At 45.6% G+C, this 21,087-nt stretch overlaps 1 protein-coding gene across 1 annotated transcript; it reads left to right on the top strand.

Annotated features, from left to right (window-relative positions):
- The first annotated feature begins 14,371 nt into the window (after nt 1-14,371).
- LOC113837033 lies at nt 14,372-19,059 on the top strand. Its single transcript, XM_027429030.2, has 2 exons — nt 14,372-17,676; nt 18,163-19,059. The coding sequence occupies exons 1-2, from the start codon at nt 15,132-15,134 to the stop codon at nt 18,507-18,509; spliced, it is 2,892 nt and encodes a 963-aa protein (XP_027284831.1). The 5' UTR covers nt 14,372-15,131; the 3' UTR covers nt 18,510-19,059.
- The last annotated feature ends 2,028 nt before the right edge of the window (nt 19,060-21,087 follow it).

Genomic DNA, 21,087 nt, shown 5'->3' with positions numbered 1-21,087 from the left:
CATGTCTGAATCCCTTTTAGTGTTCTAATCTGAGTGATCTGTTGCACCCTTCTGGACAAGCAAGATGGACACCAGAGGCAGTAGCTTTGGTAGCTTTACTTGGGCTCCACTACTCAGTGAGGAGAGAGGAACTCAGATTTTTTTATGTAATGTTTAGAAATAAGCATCTGAGAAGTGTGGAAACATGCTGTCCTGATTTACTCAGCCCCATGTTTAAATGCTGGCATTAGCACCATCCGTTGAATGTGGAAAGTTGTCTAAAAATGAGTCACCTGGCACCAAAAACCATTTATGCACAAACTCCCCCCCCCAGCTCTTATCTTAGTATCAACAAAACGGCTCTGCTAGCTTGTAAATTCCAAGAAAGTCTAGGAGAACGAGGGTTCCCCCAAGTGGTTTGCAGCAATTCATCTTCTAGTACAAGGCATCGGTTTCCTGGAACCTCAATGGTACCCTTGCATTTCAAAGATGCTGACTTAGGTTGCATGATGGACAACTGGATATTAATTTTTAATGGAGGTGTACAAGCTGCATCTGACTCCTTTGAGTGTCTTTCCCACCTCATTCTCAGTAATCATTTTTATGTACATGCATTTGCTTGCTCATTAATTTATTTATTCATCCATAATTATTTATTATGTGTGGAGTTTACAGTTGGTCTCCCTGGAGTCAGTTCTTTCCTTCTACCATGCTGGCCTCATGTTTTAACCACTGAGCAACCTTGCCAGCCCTCATACTCAGTATTTTTTTGACAGCTGGTTGTAGGGAGAAACCCTGATTAGAGGTACTGCTGACCATGCCCACTTGGGCGTGGTCACAGTTATGTAACAAGGGTTTAAGAAGGAGGGAGGCGAGCACATGGCTCTCTCTCTCTCTCTCTCTCTCTCTCTCTCTCTCTCTCTCTCTCTCTCTCTCGCTTGGCTGAGCTGACTGGGAAGCATTTCTGGGTCCGTCCTGCTCAGGTGCAAACCTGGTCACTGGTTCCCTTGCTTGAGTATTTTCCCCTAATAAACTACTGGTTATTAACCTATCTCTGACTCCACTTTGTAATCATCAATAGCTGGTGACTTGGCCAATTAGAAATATTATTATTGATTTATGTGATCATCTCTCTCCTATCTGAAACATGCTAATGCATCCTAGTAAAGGATCAAAAATCTCTTTGTTCCTTTTTGGATGTTCATTTTTTTTGTAGTTGGCTTACAGAGCCAATATGATGTCCAGTGGCTTAGACACTGAAATATAATGTTAACAGCTATGGATATATCTTGTATTACATGGCAAGGTAAGGAAAATTGGGGAGGGGCCAAGGGATAAAGCTCCGTTGGATGAGTGTTTATTTCGAATTCATGAGGCCCTGAGTTCTACCCTAGCATTGCATAAACTGGGCTTGAGAACACACATCTATAATTCTGGCATTTGGGAGATGGTGGCTGGAAGATCAAGGGTTCCAGGATGACTTTGGTTAACTATGTAGTAAGTCTGGAGCTAAACTGGACTATATGAGATGGGACCTCAAAAAAAGATAAATAAATAAATGTGAAAAAAGAAAACTCATTTGTATGCAAGCAGGTATTCCCATGTCAACATAAGGAGGAAGTATTCAGAACTTAGATGATCCTGGTTTCTGACAGGGATCACTGTGGTTGTAGCTGTGAGGAGAGCATGTGTAGCTTCCCAAGCTTATATGTATATTTTATGTATAATTTAAATATGATACTTTACAAAACATTTTCCCTTAAAGATTCATTTCATTATTTAATTTATTTGCCTGTGTATGTGCCTGTGTGTGTGTGCCTGAAGGTGCCTGAGGAGGCTAGCAGAGGGTGTCAGATGCACTGGAGATGGAATTACAGGTGGTTGTGAGCTGCCTGGCAGGGGTGCTGGTAACTGAGTTGGGGTCCTCCAAAAGAGGAGCAAGTGCTCCTAATCACTGAGCCATCTCCCAGCACCTATAAAACCTTTTCTAATTATAGAGATTTGTTTGGGGGTAGGCTGACCACAGAGTGGGGCCCTGTCTCAGAAAACTCAAATGTTCATATTAAAAAATTGTTTGAAAAAGAATCCAAAATAAAGTGTCATGTGTGTATTGATTGCAGCTGTGAAAAATTATGTCTGCACACTGGGGAAGGCAGTAAAATAAGAGCTGGATAGTGTTCAGGACCTTTGGAATTACTTTTCTAGTTGTTGAAACTGTGGTATAAAAATATCTCTTTCTGCTGCATGGTGGTGGCACACACCTTTAACCCCAGCACTTTGGAGGCAGAGGCAGGCAGACCTCTGTTAGTTCAAGTCCAGCTGGTCTATAGTGCAAGTTTTAGGACAGCCAACACTACATAGAGAAACCCTGTCTCAAACAATAACAAGAACAAACAACACAAAACTCTTATATACTAAGAAACTGGAGCTTCTGCTGGATCTTACAGCTAGGGTTACATAATACACCTTGAGGTCACTTAAGACATAGGACTGATATCCTAAGGGTACTCAGGTTAGCTATTTAACCTGCTTTTAAGGGAACAATGTAACAGTCAACCTTGCTTGCCTTGGATTTCCCATGTCATCAATTTTTACAACTCGAGATAATGCATAGCCATATGTAGTGTAAATTATGTACTCTTCCATGCCCCATGAGTAAGTGAGTATCACTTACTCAAAGCAGTAAAAATAGAGGTTGAAAGACTCCTATACAATTAATACCCACCATAAATGTTCAATATAACATTTGGATATTGGTTGATAAACAATGATGTTTGCAATACTGTTTGTTATCTGAGTCAGTTGGAGGCAGTGACTTAATCCCTTGTAAAATTCTGTTAAAGATTTCTGTAAAGAGTCCTATTCCTTCCCCATGTGATGCTTTCTGTGCTGTTCAATAAAGACACAACAAAGCCCTTTGTTAGGGACTCACACAAAGACACAGACCTAGAGACGAGAAGCCTTGACTTCGCTGGAACCCTCTCTGTAGACCAGGCTGGCCTCAAACTCATAGAGATCCACCTGCCACTGCCTCTTGAGTGCAGGGACTAAAGGCATGCACCACCACCACCTGGCTTCTTTCTTTCCTTAATTTGACATCATTGTTGGTGACTCAGAGTTATTTGCTAATATGTTTAATCCATACACTAAAACCAATAATAATTGCTTTAATTAATTAACTTTATGAATGGATTTGAAAACAGGATCCTATTGTGGGATATTAGGTTAAGATGTGTTGCATTTGTTTATGCTGTAGAATATTTTTTTAGTGATGCAAAAACATGTTGCATTCTTTTATGTTGCATTTGTTAAACTCCGTAAAGCTGTGTTACTTTGCATGCCTAAACACCTGATTGGTCCAATAGAGAGCTGAATGGCCAATAGCTAGGCAGTAGAGAGAAATAGGTGGGGCTGGTGGGCAGAGAGAATAAATAGGAGGAGAAATCTAGGCTTCAGAGGGAGTGAGGAGAGAGAAAAGGAGGAGAAAAGGAGGAGAGGAGTATGCCAGGAGTCAGCCACCCAGCCATACAGCCAGCCATGGAATAAGAAGTAAAGAAAGATACATAGAATAAAGAAAGGTAAAATGCCTAGAGGCAAAATGTAGCTAAAGAGAAATGGAATAATTTTGCTTAGAAAAGCAGTCTAGAAACAAGCGAAGATAAGGCCAGGCATTCGTAAGTAAGAATGAGTCTCTGTGTATTTATTTGGGAGCTGGGTGACAGGACCCTAATGAGAAAAAAAATACTACAGGGTCCATCCTTCTGTTGCATCTAAGTAACAAATCTTAATTCTTAAGGATTCTCATAAATTCAGGGTAAAAGGATGGGAAAGATTTTCCAAACGAATGACCCTAAAAACCAAGCTGGTGTAGCTGTTTTAATGTCTGACAAAATAGACTTTAAACCAAAACCAATCAGAAGAGATAGGGAAGGACACTATATACTCATCAAAGAAAAGGTCCGCCAAGAAAATATTGTGATTCTTAACATCTATGCCCCAAACACATGAGCATCCAACTTTGTTAAAGAGACACTACTACAGGTTAAATCACACAAAAAATAACAGAGATTTGCTGGAGTTAACTGATGTTATAAACCAAATGGCCCTAAGAGATATTTCATAATGTTTCATCCAAACACAGAAGAACATACCGTCTTCACAGTACCTTATGAAACTGTCTCCAAAATGGACCACATACTCAGACACAAAGCAAGCCTCAACAGATACAAGAAAATTGCAATAACACTCTATATTCTATCTCAACAGATTAAAGCTGGATATCAACAACAACAGAAACAGCAGAAATCTTGCAAACTCATTGAAACTGAACAATTCTATACTGAATGAAAAATGTGTCAAGACAGAAGTTAAGGGAATTAAAGACATTCTGGAGCTCAATGAAGCTGAATACACAACATCTCCAAGCTTATGGGACACAATGAAGGTATTTCTAAAAGGTAGATTTATAGCACTAAGTGCCCACATTAAAAAAAAAAATAGAAATCAAACATTGTTAACCTAACACCCCAAAAACTCTCAAACAAACAAAAAAATAAATCACATACTAAAAAAGTGGACAGCAAAAAAAAGTCAAACTCAGGGCTGAAATCAATAAAATAGAAACAAAACAAACAAACAAAAATACAAAAAGTCTATGAAGCAAAGAGTTGGTCCTCTGAGAAAATAAGGTTGACAAGCCCTTATCCAAATTAACTAAAAGACAGGGAAAGAAGATCCAAATTGAAAAAATTAGAGATGAAAGAGGAACTTAACAGTAGACATTGAGAAAATCCAGAGAACCATATACTTTAAACACCTGTATTCCACCAAATTGGAAAATCTAAAAGGAATAGGTAATTTTCTCAATAGGTACTGCTTAACAAAGTTAAGTCAATATCAGACACACAATTTAGAAAGACCTATAATCCTTAGTGAAATAGAAGCAACCATTAAAAGTCTCCAAACCAAAAAAACCAAAAGACCAAAAACCAAAACCAAAAACCAAACCAAACCAAAACAAAACAAAAAGCTTAGGACCAGAGAACAGAATTCTACTAAACTTTCAAAGAAGAGTTAGTGTCAAATTATTCCTCAAATTATCCACAAAATAGAAACAGAAGGAATATTGCCCAATTTGTTTTCATAACCACAGTTATCCTGATACCCAAACCACATAAAGACCCAACAAAAAAGGAGAATTACAGTCCAATTTACCTTATGAACATAGATGCAAAAATCCTCAGTAAAATATTTGTTAACTGAATCAACACACACAAAAAACCCTCACCAAAAATATCATCCACTATGATCAAGTAGGCTTCATTTCAAAGATGTAGGGATGGCTTTAATATATGAAAACTGATCAATGTAATCCACCATCAAACTGAACGAGAAAAAACACATAATCATATCATCAGATGCATAAAATGCCCTTGAAAAAAAATCCAACACCCCTTCATGATAAAAGTCCTGGAGAGGTTAGGGATACAAGGGATATGTCTCAACATACTAAAGTTAGTTTACAGCAAGCCCACAGACAACATCAACTTAAATGAAAAGAAACTCAAAAAAGTTCTGTAAATGGAGTTGTTAATTGGTCTAAGTAATAAAAACCTAGAATCAGATATAGAGGAAAATGCTGAGATCAGAAAGAAGGAGCAAGCCACGGCCACACCTTACTTCCTTAGCGTCTCAGCAGACAAGAGAGTGATTTTCTGTTTCTCCCTGCTTATTTACTGTTTCTGCCCAGCTATCTCATTTCTGTCTGTCTGTACAGACTTCCAGACCTCTACGGTTACCAGTGCAAGCTCCATTCTTTGACCCTCAGACAAGCTTTATTTGTACAAGCAAGATAGCACCACACACAATTCCACTAAAATCAGGAACAAGATAAGATTGTGTATTCTCTTCAGAATAATTCAATATGGTACTTGAAGTCCCAGCTAGAGCAATAAGACAGCTGAAAGAGATTAAGAGAATACAAGAAAGAAAAGGAAAGGACTAAAGTGTCTTTGTTAACAAATGGTATTATAGTTTACATACGTGACTAAAAAATTCTACCAGGAAACTCCTGCACCTAATGAACACTTTCAGTAAAGTAGCAGATTCAAAATAAACTCAGAAAAACAAGTAGCCTTCCTACATAAAAATAGCAAATACACAAAAAAGAAATCAGGGAAACAACATCTTTCACAATAGTCTCAAATAATATAAAATATCTTTGGCTAACTGTAACCAAACTAGTGATGATAAAAACTTTCATGAAAAAGACTTTAAGACACTGAAGAAAGAAAGTGAAGAAGACATTAGAAGATGGAAAGATCTTTCATGCTTAGGGATCAGTAGGAATATAGTAAAAATGGCATTCTACCATAGCAATCTACAGATTCAATGCGATCCCCATCCAAATTCCAGCATGACTCTTTACTGATCGTGAAAGAACAAAATTGAGTTCAGATGGAAACACACACACACACACACACACACACACACACACACACACACACACACACACACACACCCCTATACTGATGTTAGATGACAATGTAGGGTGTCCTGCCTTATTCCTTTGAAACACTCTTACTAAATATAGACGGGCTGGGTAGGGAACCCCAGATATCAGCCTGTCTCTACCCTCTATGCCAGAGTCACCTGTTTCAATTCTCCACCCCTATGGTTACGGGAGCACTTGGCCATGCTCAGTTTTTATGTGCCTGCTGGGGATTTAGACCCAGATACTCATGTTTATACAGCAAGTGTTCTTACCCTCTGAACCATCTCTGTAGCTCCCAGTTATTTTCTCTTTTTTTTTTAAAAATAAAATATTTATTTTATTATTTACATATGTATGTGTGGACATGTGCTGGTGTCATTGGAGGCCAGAAGAAGCATCATGTTCCCAAAGCCTGATGTGGGCTCTGAGAACCAATGACCTCTGATGCTCAGCAGTACTAGCTCTTACCCACTGAGTTGGAGCAGTGTGCCTGTGCCCCTGCTATGCTCATGTTCAAATGTTGTGGAACATGCTTGTGGGGAGTCTCTTGTTTCTGGCAATTATATCTAGAACATTGCCATGCTTTTTCTGGATTGGGGAACTGGGACCCTTTCTGTTTACAGACCTCCTTCCTGGATCATATGCTCCCCTCAGGATTCAGGCCAGGTCTTGGCCCAAAGACGGAGCTCCAAGATAGATTCCTGACTCACTCATAATCATAATATATAGGGTTATGAGCCAGTATAATTCAGTTTGTGAAGATAAACCATCAGTCTGCTCCAGACCCCGGTGACTATGAGTCAAGTCATACAAGTTAAAGAGGCACAAGGAATGACCGATTCTACTAAATTTCTAGGTTTGCTACAGAAGGGTGGTTTTGTGGCTGAAAACAGGTCATCGGGATCTATGGTTTTCCCGGACCATCCATGCCCACGTACACGCAACCAAAATAAATAAACAGTAAAAAGAATTAAGATTTTAGAAAAAGGGCTGGGAGTGTATCTAAGTGGTAGAGCCTTGCCTAGCCATAGGTGGAGCCCTCAGATCAACCCTCAGTAGCACAAAGAAACAAAACAAAACAATGGTTTCAACTTGCAATGTTTGCCTTTGGAACTAAATGTAATTCACGGATTTGTTAAGCAGTGTACTAGCAGTTGTGACTGGAAAACACCTCTTTCAGTGAGCCACCTGTACATTTACTATAAGCACTAATCTTAGGTTTTTTTCCAGACAAGATCTCATTATGTATCCCTGGCTGGCCTGAGACTCATATATAGACAAGACTGGTCACAAACACATGGAGATGTGCTTGTCTCTGCCTCCCAAGTTCTGGGTTTAAAGGTGTCTTCAACCATGCCCAGCTATTCATTATTTGCTCGCTTGTTTTGCTAGGATTTGAATTCAGGACTTGCATATGCTAGGCACATATTCTGTAGCTAGGATTTTAACAGTGGCATCTCTTGAGGCTTAGAGAGTCTTGCTTAAGGGAGTAAGGCAGAATCCTAAATCTTGGTACAAAGTTACCTAACTATTTTCAGTACAAAAAGGTGAGTTTGACAGCAGAACTTTATCTCATTTTAGGAAAATTCAGCACTCAGGAAGCTGAAGCAGGAGGATTGTGAGTTTGAGGCGAGCTTGGGATGGCTATGTAGTAACACATTGACACCAATATTGTGCTGATGTATTGTTTACGATTTACTAAAGCCACTGGAGAACAAAATAGCAAAGCAGCCATACTAGTTAGCCATAGAAGCCAGGCCGTGGTGGCACACACCTTTAACCCCAGGGCTCAGGGGACAAAAGCTGATGGATCTCTCTGAGTTCAAGGCCACCCAGGGCTACACAAGATTGAATCGGTCTAAAAGAGTAACAGAGCTCATGCCTTTAATCCCAGGACTGAGTGGTATTTAAGAGAGGAACAGGGACTCAGAGCTGGTGTTCATTCTCTAGCCATGCTGAGAAGACGCAGCAGTCTGGGGCTTGGTGAGAACTCGTGGAGACAGGATCAGCCCTTTCAGCCTGAGGTAGAGGTAAAAGCTAGTTCCTTGGCTGCTTTGCTTCTCTGATCTTCATCTTGAAGCTTGAACGCCAATATCTGTCTCTGGGTCTTTTATTTGTCGTGCCACACAGTATGGTAGTATACACCTGTAATACCAGCACTTGTGAGGCAGAAGCAGGAGGAATGCCACAAGTTGAGGCTAGCCTTGCCTACACAGTGAGTTCTAGGTCAGTATGGGCTACCTAGCAAAATCCCCATCTTAAACAATAACAAATGTAGCATGAAGACACGGTGGTACCTTCATACCTGTAATCTTAGCACTTGAAAGTTGGAGGCACGAGGGCCAGGAGTTCAAACTCATTCTCTGCTGCATAGCTAGTGTGAGGCAAGCCTAGGCTTCAAAACAAAATTTTGTTTTGTCTCAAAACAAAATAGAATAGTTAACTAAAAATGAATAAAATAGGTATAAAGGCATACACATGTAGTCATATACCTACATACATGTGTATACCCACAATGCATGTTTAAATGCATGAAAAAGCTATACAGAAAACTGTGGGACCCCAGGAAAGCTATCTGCCTTCTGAAGGGCTTGGGTTTACACTGGAGAAGCATGTGAACGCGGCAGGAAAGTTGGCAGGATATGGACAGCATGCACAAGGCTTGGGCCCAATCTCCAGCACCAAAAAGAGAAAACGGAAGAAAAAGAAAGAAGTGATAGTTGTCAGAGCGACGAGTGTATTGATTAACACCTGCAGTCCTAGCACTCCAGCATTCAGGAGGTTGAGACAGGTGATTGTAAGTGTGGGGCCAGCCTGGGCTACCAAGATCCTGTCTCAATAAAAAGCACACCCCAGAAGCCCTCTCGCTGAAGTCTATTTCCCCCAAACTCTGTAACTTCTACAAGCAACCATTAAAATAACAACGGATTCTTTTTCTAAAAATTGAAAGGGCTATCCCAAAACTTGTGTTCCATGATGTATTTTTGGCTCCAGTGCAATTTGAAGACCCGAAGTTATGAATAATGTCTTCTTTGAACTCCCTGATAGTCTTTTCCTGACACACTGGAGGAACAGACCACTTGCCCGATGCCTCTTGCCAACGCTGAGAGTATTCTGGGCGAGCTTCTCTACACTGAAAGCCTCCAGTCAGGCTTTGAACTTCACCTGGCAGCATGTGAAAATCTCCCCGAGCAACCCAACAGGCCTTGCAGTGCTTAGAAGAGGTCCTTCCTGTTTACCCCATAGATATCATCTAATTTCCCTTCCCAGGGCCATCCATGTGTCCCTTCTAGGGTTCTCTTTCTGACCCAGCTTCTCTGGAGATGTGGATTGTAGTCTGGTTATCCCTTGTTTTACATCTAATATCCCCTTATGAGAAAATACATGCTATGCTTATCTTTCTGAGTCTGGGTTAACTCATTCAGGATGTTTTTTTTTTAGTTGCATCCATTTGCCTGAAAATTTCATGAGGTCATCATTTCTTATAGCTGAGTAGTACTCCGTAGTGTAAATGTAACTCGTTTTCCTTATCCATTCGTTGGTTGAGGGGCATCTAAGTTGTTTCCAGGTTTTGCAGGTGGTAAGGGGGAGGGAGAGGGATGGGAACCTGAGGGGATGGGATGGTCAAGGGGGGGGGATGCAGTGGAAGATCAATGAAAGAGAGCCACTTATTAGAGAGAGCCACTATGGGGTTAAGGAGAAATCTGGTCCTAGGGTAATTCCCAAGAATCCACAAGGATGACGCCAGCTAAGATTCCTAGCGATAGTGGAGAGGATGTCTGAACTGGTCTACCCCTGTATTCAGATTGGTGAATACCTCAACTATCATCTTAGAGCCATTATCCAGGAACCAGACACAGAGATCCACAAATAAGAACCAGGCTGAGCTCCAGGAATCCAGTTGAAGAGAGGGAGGAGGGAATATATGAACAAGGGAGGTCAAGCTCATGATGGAGAAATCTACAGAGACAGCTGGACCAAGCTCATGGAAACTCATGAACTCTGGACCGACAGCTGTGGAGACTGAACTAGGTTCTCTGTATGTAAGTGACAGTTGTGAAGCTTGGGCTATCTGGGGTCTGGAGGGGGTGTGTGGCAGTAGGACCACAATACAAACCTGGTGCATGAGCTAGCTTGATGGAGCCCATTCACTATGCTGGGATGCCATGCTCAACTTTAATGCATGGGGGAGGGGCTTGGCCCTACCCCAACATATTGTGCCAGTCTTTAACTCCTCATGAAGCCAACCTGTGAGGAGGAATGGACTGGGGGTGGGCTGGGAGTGTGCTGAGGGGTGGCTGGAAGAGGTGTGGGAGGGAGAACTGTGGTTGGAATGTACAATGAAATTTAAAAGAATAATGAGAGAGAGAGAGAGAGAGAGAGAGAGAGAGAGAGAGACAGAGACAGAGACAGAGACAGAGACAGAGACAGAGACAGAGAGAGACAGAGAGAGGGAGGGAGGGAGGGAGGCAGGGAGACCCTGCCTACTGCAGCCTGCAGAAGCCGCTGCATTGCACCATGTGACCACCAGGTGGAGCTAAATACAGCAGTGCAGGCTGGAGATCCAGGAAGCCAGCTCTGGGTCATCATCCTTAGAAAGCCCAGTTTGATACTTTAACTAGACAATCTGGAAATCGCTGGAGACTTCTCTTCAGGACCTGGGCCCAAGTACATACACAACTCACTTTTCTTGGGCCGTCTTCTCACTCATCATAGGTTGCCTTGTGTTGAATAAAATCAAACTGAGCCAGGTGTGGGGGTGAACTTCTGTAACTTGAACACTAGGGAAGCAGATGCAGAACGATTGGATCATCCTCAGAGAAATAGCTAGTTAAGTTTGAGGCTAGCCTGGGCTACATAAGATCCTACCCCATACACTAAAACAAATGAAGCTCAAAATACAGCAAATCAAATTGAGCCAGGAGTGGTGGTGCATGCCTTGGATTGCACCACTGGAGAGAGTGGGGCAGGGTGGTCTTCAGTTCCTGGCTAGCCTGGTCTAAACAATCAGTTCCAGACCAATCAGGGTTACACAGCTTGATCCTGTCACAGCAATAAAAGAACAAATTAAAACAAAGGTCAGGGAGTTGGTCCACTGTTCCTCACCCCACATTACATAGGGCAGTGCCCCTCATAGAGAACCGTAGAATTCTTTGGCCTCCAACACCCATAGTGGGGAGGCTGAGAGAACTGAGGATTTCTCTTGCTGTGATGAAACACCATGACTGAAAGCAACTTGTAGAGGAAAGGGTTCATTTCATTTACAGCATTGTAGTCCGCTGTCCAGGAAAGCCAAGGCAGAAGCTCAAGGCAGGAACATGGAGGCAGAGACTGATGCAGAGGCCATGGAGGAGGGCTGCTTCCTGGCTTGCTCTCCTATGGCTCCCTCAGCCTGTTTTCAAACAGGACCATCTGCCAAGAGGTGGCACCACCGCCAGTGAGCTGGGCCCTCCTACATCAAGACACTACCCCACAGATGTGCCTCCAGGGCAATCTTATGGAGGAATTTCTCAGTTAAGATTCCCTCTTCCTAGACATGTCTAGGTTCGAGTCAAGCTGACCAAAAACAACCAGCATACTGGCCTTGACACTGCAACACAAAACACATACCTAAATTGCCACAGAGAATTGCTCAGGGTGGCTTCCTGGGGATTGTGAATGTAGGCTTTTTCATACAAGGAGGTGGTTACGGTGCTTGCTTATTTTCTGGCTAACAGGCTTGTTAGGAGGAGACGGAAAAAGGAAGTGTGCCCACTAAGCAGTGTGGCCTCGTGAGAACAGTCCCCTCAGCGAGCAGTGCTCCTAGAGGCAGAGCACTGAACCGAGAGTTTGTTGGGCTGAGGCTATAACCCAGTGGAAGTGAAAGACCCCCACCCCTGGGCTGTAGCCTTTCTACTCTGGTCGGCAGCTGGCGGGGCGCGCGAATACATCTTTCTCTCCTTAGCACTTCCCTCCTTAGCACCTTTTGATCTCTGCAGCTGCTGGCTCTAACTCCCCGCCCCACGCAAGGCCAACCCCCGCCGGATCGCTCGGTCCCAAGGCCAGCCATCTGGACCGGCAGGAGATAAGGCCATTTCGCCTGGCTATTAAACCTTGAGAAAATGCTGATTTGATGCTTTTCGCTTCTGTACTATGCCTGTTTTCCCTTATAAAAGGACCCTCCTTCCGGGGCTCGGGGCTTGGCAAAACAGAAGCTAAGCCCCGGATATCCGTGTTATTAATAAATCCTCTTGTTCTTACATCCAAAGTTCGTGGTTTCGCTGATTCCTGGGTGTGGGTCTTCTTCCACGAAAGAACCTCTCCGGGGGTCTTTCATTTGGGGGCTCGTCCGGGATCGAGACCCCCGCCCAGGGACCACCGACCCACATTTGGGAGGTAAGTGTTATGTGGATCCACTGTCTTGTCTCGTCTGGTCCTGTCTTTCTGTCTGAAACCATTTCATGAACTGCGCGCCCGCGTTGGTAGTACACAGCTGCGTACATTTGTATTTGACGGGTTCGGACTCCCGACCCTGGCTCCAGGAGACGTCCTGGTAGCGATTGAAGCATTAGTGGGCTCACCTTTGTACTTTTGTTTTTGAGCTGAGATCTATGACTGGACAGCTTCCCAACCTCTTTGGAGAGGGTCCTCGGCTTGAAGGATTTGCAATCCTTACCGGGGACGAAGAAGGCTGGCCCCCTTCTTCAACGCCTTCTAAAATCTTACTATCGACTCTCTGTCGAAACCGCGCAGCGAAAGCCTGTTCTGTTTTGCTTAGTCTTTGTATCATAACCATTATCTGTGTTCTACTAAGTCTAGAAACTATGGGACAAACTATCACCACTCCCTTGTCCCTAACACTCTCACACTGGAGAGATGTGCAGGATTATGCTCATAACCAATCTGTTGATGTGCGTAAACGCAAATGGATTACTCTTTGTTCCTCAGAATGGCCAGCCTTTGACGTTGGCTGGCCGCGAGATGGTACCTTTAACCTCCAAACTATATTTCAGGTGAAAGAGAAGACTATGGATCCTGGACCACAGGGGCATCCCGACCAGGTGGCATACATAGTCACTTGGGAGGCCTTGGTTCAGGACCCCCCCCCTGGATACGTCCTTTCCTACACCCCAAGGGCTCCCCCTCCCTTCCTCCCTCTAACCGCTCCAACCGGCCCATTCCCTCAACCCCAACCCTTTCCAATCCCCAGCTCCCTCCCCACTCCAGCCTTTACCCTACAGCGGTAAAGGACGCTAAAGCTGAAGAGAAGAAGAAGACGCCTGAGGTGCTTCCCCCGGGAGAAAACCTGTTGGCTGACCTATTGACTGAAGAACCCCCTCCATACCCGGCGCTGCCGCCCCCGCCAGAGGCAGAAGCGGCCCCCGCCGTCTCGGCAGAGACGGCTTCAGCTCCCCCACCTGACCCTTCCCCAATGGCTCACCGACTAAGAGGTCGCAGGGAGCAGCCCGCTCCAGATTCAACCGCTTTGCCCCTCCGAACTGGACCGAATGGCCAACCTCAATATTGGCCATTCTCAGCATCGGACCTCTATAACTGGAAAAATAATAATCCTTCCTTCTCTGCAGACCCTGTGAGGCTGACATCTCTCATAGAGTCGGTACTCACAACTCACCAACCTACCTGGGATGATTGTGAGCAGATTTTGCAGGTTCTTTTAACCTCGGAAGAGAAACAGCGTGTTCTACTAGAGGCACGAAAGAATGTCCCAGGAGCCAACGGGCAGCCCACCCAGCTGCCCAATGAAATCGATGCGGCTTGCCCTCTTGAAAGACCTGAATGGGATTTTACTACTGAAGCAGGTAGGACCCATCTGCGTCTCTATCGCCAGTTGCTGGTCGCGGGTCTCCGGGGGGCAGGACGCCGACCCACCAATTTGGCCCAGGTAAAGCAGGTAATACAGGGGGCGGAGGAATCGCCCGCCACTTTTCTAGAGAGACTAAAAGGAGCATATAGAATGTATACTCCCTATGATCCAGAAGATCCAGGGCAGGCCACCAGCGTTTCTATGTCCTTTATTTGGCAGTCAGCCCCGGACATAAGAAACAAGCTCCAAAGGCTAGAAAATTTACAAGGATATACGCTCCAAGACTTGTTAAAGGAAGCAGAACGTATTTTTAATAAGAGAGAGACACAGACAGAAAGAGAAGAACGTTGGAGAAAGGAAGCCCAGGAGAGAGAGGAAAGACTGAGAAAAGAAGCAGAGGAGAAAGAGGCTGCAAGAGACCGTAAGCGGAATAGAGAGATGAGCAGGCTATTGGCCACAGTAGTGACAGGTCAGAGACAGAATAGGCAGAGGGATGGCAGAAGGGGGCCCCACCTGGACAGGGATCAATGCGCTTACTGCAAAGAAAAAGGACATTGGGCAAAAGAATGCCCTAAGAACCCCCGGGCCAAGCCTCCACGGCCAAGAACCTCTGACCTTCTAAACCTAGAAGATTAGAGAAGTCAGGGCCAGGAGCCCCCCCCTGAGCCCAGGATAACACTGCAAGTCGGGGGGCATCCGGTCACCTTCCTAGTAGATACAGGGGCACAACATTCCGTTCTGAATCGGTCACCCGGACCCCTGAGTCACCGGACTGCATGGGTACAGGGAGCTACAGGCGGAAAGCAGTACCATTGGACTACAAATCGGCAGCTCCAGCTCGCGACTGGTAAGGTTATGCATTCTTTCCTCCATGTGCCAGATTGCCCCTACCCCTTACTAGGACGGGACCTATTGACCAAATTAAGAGCTCAAATACACTTTGAGAGGTCAGAAGTCAAAGTCACAGGGCCAGAGGGAATTCCCCTTACCATCTTGACAATGTCCATAGAAGATGAATACAGACTCCATGAAAAGAGGACTAATTCGAACAATCAGGAAACCCTTGATCACTGGCTTGCGGAATTTCCCCAAGCCTGGGCTGAAACAGGAGGAATGGGCCTTGCCATCAACCAGGCCCCAATTATAGTAACCTTAAAAGCTGCCATCCTTCCTGCATCCGTCAGACAGTATCCAATGCCTAAAGAAGCCCGAGAAGGAATTCGGCCACATATTAAAAGGTTACTTGAACAAGGGATTCTGGTGCCCTGTAAATCTCCTTGGAATACACCTTTGTTGCCCGTCAGGAAGCCAGGAACCAATGACTATAGGCCAGTACAGGATCTGAGGGAGGTCAATAAAAGGATAGAGGACATACACCCTACTGTCCCCAACCCTTATAATTTGCTGAGCGGATTGCCACCCAACTATACCTGGTATACAGTCTTAGATCTTAAAGATGCCTTCTTCTGCCTCCGCCTGCATCCCACCAGCCAACCTATATTTGCCTTTGAATGGCAGGATGCCGACCTTGGAATCTCTGGGCAGCTAACTTGGACTAGGTTACCTCAAGGGTTTAAGAACAGCCCCACCCTTTTTGATGAAGCTTTACATCAGGATCTGGCAGGATTCCGGGTCCGGTACCCCGCGCTAATCCTCTTACAGTATGTAGATGACATCCTCCTGGCAGCCAAAACCAAGGAAGAATGCAAGGAAGGCACTCGAGCCCTCCTCCAGACTCTTGGGAGCCTAGGATACCGGGCATCCGCCAAGAAGGCCCAGATATGTCAGAAACAGGTGACCTATTTAGGATACAAGATAAAGGATGGACGGCGATGGCTAACGGAAGCCCGTATGCGAGCCATCTTAGACATTCCCACCCCACAAAATCCCCGCCAACTGAGAGAGTTCTTGGGAACGGCAGGCTTCTGCCGCCTATGGATCCCCGGGTTTGCCGAAATGGCGGCTCCCCTCTACCCCCTCACTCGGCCAGGGGTTGCTTTTAAATGGGAAGAGCCCCAAAAGAAAGCCTTCACCAACATCAAAAAGGCTCTCCTTGAATCACCAGCCCTGGGTCTACCGGACTTAGCTAAGCCATTTGAACTCTTTATAGATGAGAAAGGAGGCTATGCCAAGGGAGTCCTCACCCAAAAACTGGGGCCTTGGAGAAGGCCCACTGCATACCTCTCCAAGAAATTGGATCCTGTAGCATCGGGATGGCCACCCTGTCTCCGAATGATTGCCGCCATAGCCCTGCTAGTAAAAGATTCTTACAAGCTAACCTTGGGGCAGCCTTTGACCATACATGCCCCTCATGCGGTTGAGGCAGTCATCAGACAGCCTCCAGACAGATGGCTCACTAATGCCCGAATGACTCATTACCAGACTATGCTGTTGGACAAAGACCGGGTCCACTTTGGGCCTCTGGTGACTCTGAATCCAGCCACCTTGCTCCCTCTCCCAGGGGAGCCAGAGGCTCATAATTGCTTACAGGTACTGGCTGAGGCCCATGGGGCGAGACCCGACCTGACTGACCAGCCTCTACCCAGCCCGGACCACATCTGGTTCACGGATGGAAGCAGCTTTTTGCATCAAGGAAAACGAAGGGCGGGCGCAGCAGTCACCACAGAGAATCAGGTTGTCTGGGCTCAGGCACTCCCTCCCGGAACCTCTGCGCAGAGGGCAGAACTCATTGCACTCACGCAGGCTCTAAAATTGGCAGAAGGTAAGAGGCTCACCGTGTACACAGACAGTCGTTATGCCTTTGCCACTGCCCATATACATGGAGAAATTTACAGACGGAGGGGGCTGCTTACCTCCGAAGGGAAAGACATTAAGAATAAGGAGGAAATCCTCGCTCTCCTAAGAGCTCTTCATCTGCCCTCCGCCTTAAGTATCATACATTGCCCCGGACATCAAAAAGGGGATTCTCTTGAAGCCAGGGGCAATCGGAGGGCAGACTTGGCTGCCCGAGAGGCGGCCCTGACCACAGACACCACTAGCCTCCTGGCTCTGGAGCCCACCAACGACCGTCCCACCCCCTCATGGGACTATGAACAAAGAGACATCCAAACCCTAGAGAAATTGGGAGCCACAAAGGAACCAAACGGGGATTGGACTTATGAAGGAAAGACTGTCATCCCCTACCGGGTAACCAAGTACCTAGTGACATTTTTACATAAGATGACACATCTGAGCTCCAAGAAGATGCGGGAGCTCCTCGAACGAGAAGAGGAATTCAATTTCCTTTTGGGGAAGAATGACATTCTAAAACAGGTAACTGAACAATGTGATGCGTGCGCCCGAGTCAACGCATCCAGACTGAAGCTTCCTCCTGGGAACCGGGTCAGAGGCTACCGGCCCGGAACACATTGGGAGATAGATTTCACTGAGATTAAACCAGGTAAATATGGATACAAGTATCTATTAGTTTTTGTAGACACCTTTTCAGGATGGGTTGAAGCCTTTCCTACTAAACATGAAACAGCCAAGATCGTTACTAAGAAATTGCTTGAAGAAATCTTTCCACGTTATGGGATGCCTCAGGTACTGGGAACAGATAATGGGCCCGCCTTCACCTCCCAGATAAGTCAGTCAGTGGCCACCTTGTTGGGGATTGATTGGAAATTACATTGTGCTTATAGACCCCAAAGTTCAGGACAGGTAGAAAGGATGAATAGAACAATCAAGGAGACTTTAACAAAATTGTCGCTTGCAACTGGCACTAGAGACTGGGTCCTCCTACTCCCCCTAGCCCTCTATCGTGCTCGCAACACCCCTGGGCCACATGGGCTCACACCTTTTGAAATCCTGCATGGAGTACCTACTCCTATCATTAACTTTCTTGATCAAGATGTCTCAGATTTTGCTAACTCCCCTTCTCTCCAAGCTCATTTACAGGCACTACAATTAGTACAACGGGAGATTTGGAAACCCCTTGCTCAAGCTTATAAAGACCAGAGGGACCATCCCACCATCCCCCATTCCTACCAGATCGGGGACACCGTTTGGGTCCGGCGTCACCAGGCCAAGAACCTTGAACCCCACTGGAAGGGACCCTACATCGTTTTGCTTACCACTCCCACCGCACTCAAAGTAGACGGCATTGCCGCTTGGATACATGCTTCACATGTAAAGCCAGCCCGACCCACCGATTCAGCCACTACATCAGAATGGACCGCACACCGCACTCAAAATCCTTTAAAGATAAGACTCTCTCGTACACCCTCCTGTTGATTGGTTGTCTGTTTACCCCCCATGTAGCAACTAACCCCCACAGGGTTTATAATATCACCTGGAAAATAGCCAATCTAGGGACCGGGGAAATAGCCAACCTCAGCACTTATATAGGGACTCTACATGATGGGTTCCCTCCTCTCTATGTCGACCTATGTGACTTAGTAGGGTCTGATTGGGATCCCTCTGACCAGGAACCATTCCCAGGGTACGGATGCCACCACCCTGGGGGAAGGATAGGGACAAGAAGCAAGGATTTTTATGTTTGTCCTGGCCATAGACCAACTCATGACTGCGGGGGGCCACAGGAAGGGTACTGTGCAAGCTGGGGATGTGAAACCACAGGGGAGGCTTACTGGAAACCCTCTTCCTCTTGGGATTTCATCACTCTCAAACGGAGGGAGATCCCAGGGTACGCAGGGAAAGGACCATGGAAATGTGGGCAAAGAGCCTGCGGACCCTGTTATGATAGTGCCGGAGGGGGAGGTTTTCAAGGCGCCACCCCCGGAGGAAAATGCAACCCTCTCATCCTAAGGTTCACAGATGCTGGAAAAAGGACTACTTGGGATAGTCCTAAAGTCTGGGGACTCCGGCTGCACCGAGCAGGGAAAGATCCGGTGACCTTATTCTCCCTGTACAGACAAATTACTCCCCTAAGCCAACAATCAGTCGGGCCAAACACAGTAATAGCGGACCAGAGATCCCCAACCCAATTCCAAGTCCCTGAACCCCCTACCGTTCCTAAAGCTATCACTCCTACCCCAGATGCTGTCATCTTCTCCCCCACCCCAGATGCCCTAAACATCGAGTTAACCAGAGACCCTCCAGGTACCGGAGATAGATTATTACAATTAATCCAAGGAGTTTACCAAGCCTTAAATTTTTCAGACCCCAACAAGACTCAGGAATGCTGGTTATGCCTAGTTTCCCGGCCCCCATATTATGAAGGCGTGGCAATACTGGGCAACTACTCCAACCAGACCTCAGCACCTACCAGTTGTGGAGCTGCTATGCAGCACAAGCTCACAATATCTGAGGTCTCAGGAAAGGGGCTATGCATAGGCAGGATCCCTCCCTCACATCAAGAGTTATGTAACCAAGTAGAGCCATTATCTCAGGACAGCCGATACCTTGTTGCCCCTTATGGAACTTATTGGGCTTGCAGTACTGGGTTGACTCCCTGTGTCTCTACCACTGTTCTCAACACCACCATTGATTTTTGTATATTGATAGAACTTTGGCCCAAAGTCACATACCACCAACCTGAATATGTTTACAGCGTACTAGGGAAATCAACCCGATATAAGAGGGAGCCAATATCCCTTACCGTGGCCCTATTATTAGGAGGAATAACAGTGGGGGGCATAGCAGCCGGCATAGGGACCGGAACCGTTGCCCTACAGGGAATTAATCATTTTAAGCTTCTACAACAAGCCATGCACACGGACATCCAGGTACTGGAAGAGTCAGTCAGTGCACTCGAAAAATCCTTAACATCACTCTCTGAGGTGGTCCTGCAGAACAGACGAGGATTAGATTTATTATTTTTACAGGAAGGGGGGCTATGTGCTGCCCTCAAGGAAGAATGCTGCTTTTATGCAGATCATACAGGAATAGTAAGGGATAGCATGACCAAACTTAGGGAAAGGCTAAAACAGAGGCAACAGCTATTTGAGTCTCAACAAGGATGGTTCGAAGGATGGTTCACTAAGTCCCCCTGGATCACTACTCTGGTATCTACTCTCATGGGACCTCTGATTATTCTATTATTAATCCTTATACTTGGTCCCTGCATTCTGAACAAGATAACTCAATTCATTAGAGAACGATTATCTGCCATACAAACCTTAGTTTTAACTCAACAATACCACCAGCTAAAGCAGATAGATCCAGAATATCCAGAGACCTCTGAATGAAAGATTCCATTCAGTAACAAGAGAAATGGGGGATGAAAGACCCCCACCCCTGGGCTGTAGCCTTTCTACTCTGGTCGGCAGCTGGCGGGGCGCACGAATACATCTTTCTCTCCTTAGCACTTCCCTCCTTAGCACCTTTTGATCTCTGCAGCTGCTGGCTCTAACTCCCCGCCCCACGCAAGGCCAACCCCCGCCGGATCGCTCGGTCCCAAGGCCAGCCATCTGGACCGGCAGGAGATAAGGCCATTTCGCCTGGCTATTAAACCTTGAGAAAATGCTGATTTGATGCTTTTCGCTTCTGTACTATGCCTGTTTTCCCTTATAAAAGGACCCTCCTTCCGGGGCTCGGGGCTTGGCAAAACAGAAGCTAAGCCCCGGATATCCGTGTTATTAATAAATCCTCTTGTTCTTACATCCAAAGTTCGTGGTTTCGCTGATTCCTGGGTGTGGGTCTTCTTCCACGAAAGAACCTCTCCGGGGGTCTTTCAGAAGCACCCACAGAACATTCTAGAAGCTCTGGGTTCGATCTCCAGCTCTGAAATAAAAGAAAACCAAAGAACACATTTGACTTTGCCATCAGCCCTGAGAGTTTCTAACTGCTACTAAAGCTCAGGGAGGTAAAGCATTTAGTAAACTTCAGGAACGATAGAACTGAGTTGCAA

This window comes from Cricetulus griseus, chromosome 8, assembly GCF_003668045.3.
Source record: "Cricetulus griseus strain 17A/GY chromosome 8, alternate assembly CriGri-PICRH-1.0, whole genome shotgun sequence".
NCBI lineage: Eukaryota > Metazoa > Chordata > Mammalia > Rodentia > Cricetidae > Cricetulus > Cricetulus griseus.
The sequence above is the reverse complement of the archived record's forward strand: the minus strand, read 5'-3'. Positions and strand labels throughout refer to the sequence as shown.

What these genes read in the sequence shown, in the direction of transcription:
- LOC113837033 (XM_027429030.2), top strand. Translation starts at nt 15,132, where the DNA reads ATGCATTCTTTCCTCCATGTGCCAGATTGCCCCTACCCCTTACTAGGA. An exon ending in TTTCACTGAGATTAAACCAG is followed by an intron (nt 17,677 to 18,162) that starts GTAAATATGGAT and finishes CTTCTCTCCAAG; the next exon opens with CTCATTTACAGGCACTACAA.